Below are 4,983 nucleotides of genomic sequence, written 5' to 3' on the forward strand. Positions count from 1 at the left end.
GTTAATGTTACTTCAATGCTGTGCTTCAGAATAAGGAACAAAATGCTGGAATGTGTCGCCACTAACCCTCAGGCATCAAACAAACTAACTGTTCATGGAATAATGGTGTCTACAAAGTCCTGTGTGTCTCTCCTGAACAAGGAAAAATCCAAAATGGCTGCTGCTGTGTTGCAAAATCCAAGATGGCTGCTGCTGTGTAGCACATGGTACTGTACTGGTAGTCTGGCACAAAAAACTGGCACGTTGAAGACTTGCACTCACCGCTTGCCACCATGTCAAAAATAGTGGGTTTGTTATGTAGACTTCTTGGTTAGTACTTTACTAAATGTAGCTGGGTCAAGAAAGTAATAAAGCTCCACATATCTTTGCTTGAGGTTCAGGAGTTTATTGGTGTAACTAAAACATGATGCTTATGCTGTGCATGCTAGTGGTCAAGTGCAACTTACCACTCTCACATGTCCAGTACATAAGGCAGTGTATGAGGGTTGAATGTGTGCATGGTTAATTACTCATTAAATACATCACACACTCTGTGTGCCAAGAGTACTGTGTTGAAGAGTGCTTTCTGCATGGTTGCTTCTGAATGAATGTGCATGGCTGTTTAACAATGAGCACATACAGGTGTAAGTTATATTCAAATTAGGAGTGCTGCATAACTTCAGCTCTGCCACCATGTCAAAAATAGTGGGTTTGTTATGTAGACTTCTTGGTTAGTACTTTACTAAATGTAGCTGGATCCAGAAAGTAATAAAACTCCACATATCTTTGCTTGAGGTTCAGGAGTTTATTGGTGTAACTAAAACATCGTGCTTATGCTGTGCATGCTAGTGGTCAAGTGCAACTTACCACTCTCACATGTCCAGTACATAAGGCAGTGTATGAGGGTTGAATGTGTGCATGGCTAATTACTCATTAAATACATCACACACTCTGTGTGCCAAGAGTACTGTATTGAAGAGTGCTTTCTGCATGGTTGCTTCTGAATGAATGTGCATGGCTGTTTAACAATGAGCACATACAGGTGTAAGTTATATTCAAATAGGAGTGCTGCATAACTTCAGCTCATAACATTACATCTCCCTTTCTTCAAAATAAACAATACAAGTTTTTACTCTTAACAGTTAAAAACTTTTCATCCTCTCATCCCGTCCACCTTTGCTTCTTGTTTTACTTACAAATTTAGCACTTGACAAATATCTTGAAAATAAATTCTGTTCAACCTTTCCCCTACTCCCCATTTAAACAAATTTTTAAAAAAAAATAGAATCCTCAAAAGAGTGAGGATGATACCTATCAACTGGTTTTACACATCCAGTATACAAGTCGTAAAACAAAAATGATGCTTTTCACCTGGAAAGGGTTACCTTGATCATCAGCATAAATACAGTTTTTCTCATTATTCTTTAAACTATATCATTTTCTAACGACTGGTTTGTCACATTGTATACCAAACTGTATAAATCAATGAAATAAAATTCACTTTGCTTTTATACACAACACATTGTTTTTCCTTTAGCATGTATGAGTACCAAAACAAACAAAGTTACTTCTGTTTAGTATACAGTTCACAGTTACATGTAATTCATGTGAACCTTGGTATTAGATTTGTATGTTTGTAATACCTCTTTCAATTAAATCATGTCAATGTGAACATTTTTGCACAATTAAGATTTACATAACACTTGATGCATTTATCTCTTTTCCTGTGTGAGTTTGCACAATGATAGACAACAGTTTTCAATCTTTTTGGTTGTATGAAAACAATGGAACAATATATTGTACTGAAATAAATAGCAAAAAAAAAAAACAACAACATATATATAGATATATACTTTCTTCGCGACTAAGAAGGGAGAGGTTCCAGAACTTCACCTTCGATCACAGGTCTTTACCACCCGTGTCCCTACATTGATGTGATCCAATGTTGAACTTGGTTGATAACTGAATGTCAACTGAGTCATTATTGTCTTAAGAAATTGAGTTCAGCCTGAATTTGCGCTTCTTCATCAGTTACATCTCAAAATCATCATACTTTTTAGGGCGTTGGGTGTTTCGCGATGAACGTTGTCGTCGAGGTGGAGTTTCCTCCCGTCCTGGGCTTCGAGGTGGAGCCTCCTCCCGTCCTGGGCTGCTTCGAGGTTCGGGAAATGCACGATGTGGAGTGCTCAACTGCTCATCGTGGTCAGTGGATGAGGCACCTTCATCACCTGGACCGTTGCTATCATCACCCCTGGGAACCTCAGTTGTAGACTGGTCGGTATGGTCAGGTCTTATGTGCTGCCTGTTTCTTCGTAGGTAACTTCCCTCAGGGCTCTGGAGAATGTAGGAGCGCTGTCCCTTGGCCCTGGTATCAACTGTTGCAGGACACCACCGTCTGGACACTGGGTCGCGGTATCGTACATCTTGCCCAAGGTAAAGCTCTGGCAAGTCAGCTCTTCTGGCATGTTTGTCAAAATAGAATTTTTGACTATTCTGTCTTTCCTGCAGCTGATTGTAGATGTCATCAGCATCTGGCTGTGTTCTCTGCAACTTGGCTGGGAGTGTAGTTCTCAACTGGCGATTCATGAGAACTTCAGCTGGACTTGGTAGCTTCTCTGATATGGGAGTTGTACGCCAAAGAAGTAGTGCTAGCTGAATGTCTGAAGTCTTCTTCATGATACCCTTGATGGTTCTGATTTGTCTCTCTACAAATCCGTTGCCTTGTGGTCGTCTGGGGGACGATGTAGCATGTTCAAAACCCCATGACTCTGCAAACGACTTGAACTGGTAACTGGCATACTGGGGTCCATTGTCGCTCACCACCTTTGCTGGTATGCCATGCTCTGCAAACACTTGTTGCATCATAGTGATTACAGCACTGCTTGTTGCTTGGTCTGGTAACTGGCGAACCACTGGGTACTTGCTGTAGTAGTCCACCACAATTAACCATTGTTTGCCTTTGAATTCAAACATGTCGGTTGCCACCGTGTTCCAGGGCATCGTGGGAATGTCGTGTGGCTGGAGTGGCTCTGGCGTTTGCGCTGGTTGATGTTCCTGGCATCTCACACATGACTGCACCACTCTGTCAATGTCTTTGTTCATGTTACTCCAGAACACCTTTCCTCTGGCCAGCAATTTGGTTTTTTGTTGGCCTAGGTGACTGGTATGGAGCTTTTCCAAGATGTCTGGTTGCATCTGCTTGGGAATGACAACTCTGCTTCCCTTGAGAATTATACCGTCGCTTACTGTTAACTCATCTCGGTAACTCCAGAACTCTCTCAACTCTGGTTGCACTCGCTTCACCGTATCAGGCCAGCCCGTCACAATAACTTCCATCAGTGCACTTAGGACTTTGTCTTGTCTTGTAGTGTGTTTCAGTTCAACTACTTTCCTTGACGAGAATTGCACCAGATCTACTCTCAGATCAAGTTCAACTGTTTCATTGTTGTGAGTGCTTGGTAATCGTGAGAGACTGTCTGCGAGCAGGTTGTCTAGTCCTGGACGGTGTGTGATCTGGAAGTTGTATCCCTGTAGTCGAATCAACATCCTTTGTAGCCTTGGAGGGGCTGCCGTGAGAGGTTTGTCCATAATCATCAGAAGTGGCTTATGGTCTGTGATCACATGGAATAGCCTTCCATAGAGATATGTGTGAAAACGTTCTACTCCGAACAAAATAGCAAGCAGCTCTCGTTCAATACACGAATAGCGTGTTTCAGTTGAAGATAGGGCTTTGCTTGCGTAAGCTACTGGGCGGAGTCTACCTTCCTGGTCATGCTGTAGGAGTGCAACTCCTAACCCTTGAAGACTTGCATCGCACTGCAAATACACTGGGGATGTTGTGTCGAAGAACTGGAGTAGTGATTTCTCTGAAACTTCTTGCTTGAGTTTCTCCATGGCTGCTTGATGATGTGGTTCCCAGATGAAATCAGCCTCTTTCTTAAGGAGATCTCTCAGAACTGCAGTCTTTGTGCTGAAATCTGGGATGAAGTGAGATAGGTAAGTAATGAAACCTAGGAAGTGCTGTAACTCAGCCTTGGTGCTCGGAGTCGGCATTCCTGCGAGGTCAGCTACCTTCTGGGGATCTGGCTGGATACCATCCTTTGAGTATCGATTACCAAAGAAGTTGATACTCGTTTGCCTGATATGGCACTTGTTTGAGTTCAGTGTGAGGCCTCTCTTTGCTGCTACTTGCATGAAGTTGAGAAGGTTGCGGTCATGCTCTTCTACTGTACGCCCAAAGATTACGATATCATCTGCTATGCATTCTGCCCCTTTACAGCCTTCTAGAACTCTGTCCATCTCCAACTGGAAAATGTCCTGACTTACACTGAGTCCAAATGGTAGGCGACAGAAGACATATCTTCCAAAAGGTGTCTGGAATGTGGTAAGTCTTTGGCTGGCCTCATCTAACTTAACTGACCAGTAGCCGCACTTTGCATCTAACTTGGAGAAGTGCTGCATGTTGTGAAACTTGTGATTCAACTCCTCCAAGGTCTGCTGTTTGTAGTGAGGTCTGATAAGTGCCTTGTTCAATCTGCGAGGATCTAAGCAAATGCGAATGCTTCCATCCTTCTTGGTGACATATGTGATTGAGTTCACCCATTCGGTTGGTTCGATGATTTGCTTGATGACACCCTGGCTCTCCATACTGTCCAGTTCTGCCTTGACTTTGTCTTTCAAGGCAATAGGCATCTTTCTAGGAGCGTCGACATGACTTGGAACGTTGGGGTCAACTGTCAAGTGATGTGTGGTACGAAATTCTCCAATCCTATCGAATATATATTTGTTTACATAATGAATAGATGAGATACAAAAGATATCCGTAGACATAGTTGTACACAAATAATCTCACAGCTGCCTTGCTGTACATATACATATCATTGTGTGTAGACACAATTACATCAAAAATAAACATTTGTTTACATAATAAATAGATGAGATACAAAAGATATCCGTAGACATAGTTGTACACAAATAATCTCACAGCTGCCGAGCTGTACATAT

The 4,983-nt window shown here is 42.3% G+C and overlaps 1 protein-coding gene across 1 annotated transcript; it reads right to left on the reverse strand.

The window, feature by feature from the left end:
- Positions 1–2,010: 2,010 nt before the first annotated feature.
- On the reverse strand, positions 2,011–4,671 carry LOC115927782 (uncharacterized protein K02A2.6-like). Its single transcript, XM_030994056.1, has one exon. The coding sequence runs from the start codon at positions 4,669–4,671 to the stop codon at positions 2,011–2,013; it is 2,661 nt and encodes an 886-aa protein (XP_030849916.1).
- Positions 4,672–4,983: the final 312 nt, after the last annotated feature.

The sequence above is a fragment of the Strongylocentrotus purpuratus genome, unplaced genomic scaffold, assembly GCF_000002235.5.
Source record: "Strongylocentrotus purpuratus isolate Spur 01 unplaced genomic scaffold, Spur_5.0 spur5_scaffold_20, whole genome shotgun sequence".
Lineage (NCBI taxonomy): Eukaryota > Metazoa > Echinodermata > Echinoidea > Camarodonta > Strongylocentrotidae > Strongylocentrotus > Strongylocentrotus purpuratus.

What these genes read in the sequence shown, in the direction of transcription:
- LOC115927782 (XM_030994056.1), bottom strand. Translation starts at nt 4,671, where the DNA reads ATGCCTATTGCCTTGAAAGACAAAGTCAAGGCAGAACTGGACAGTATG.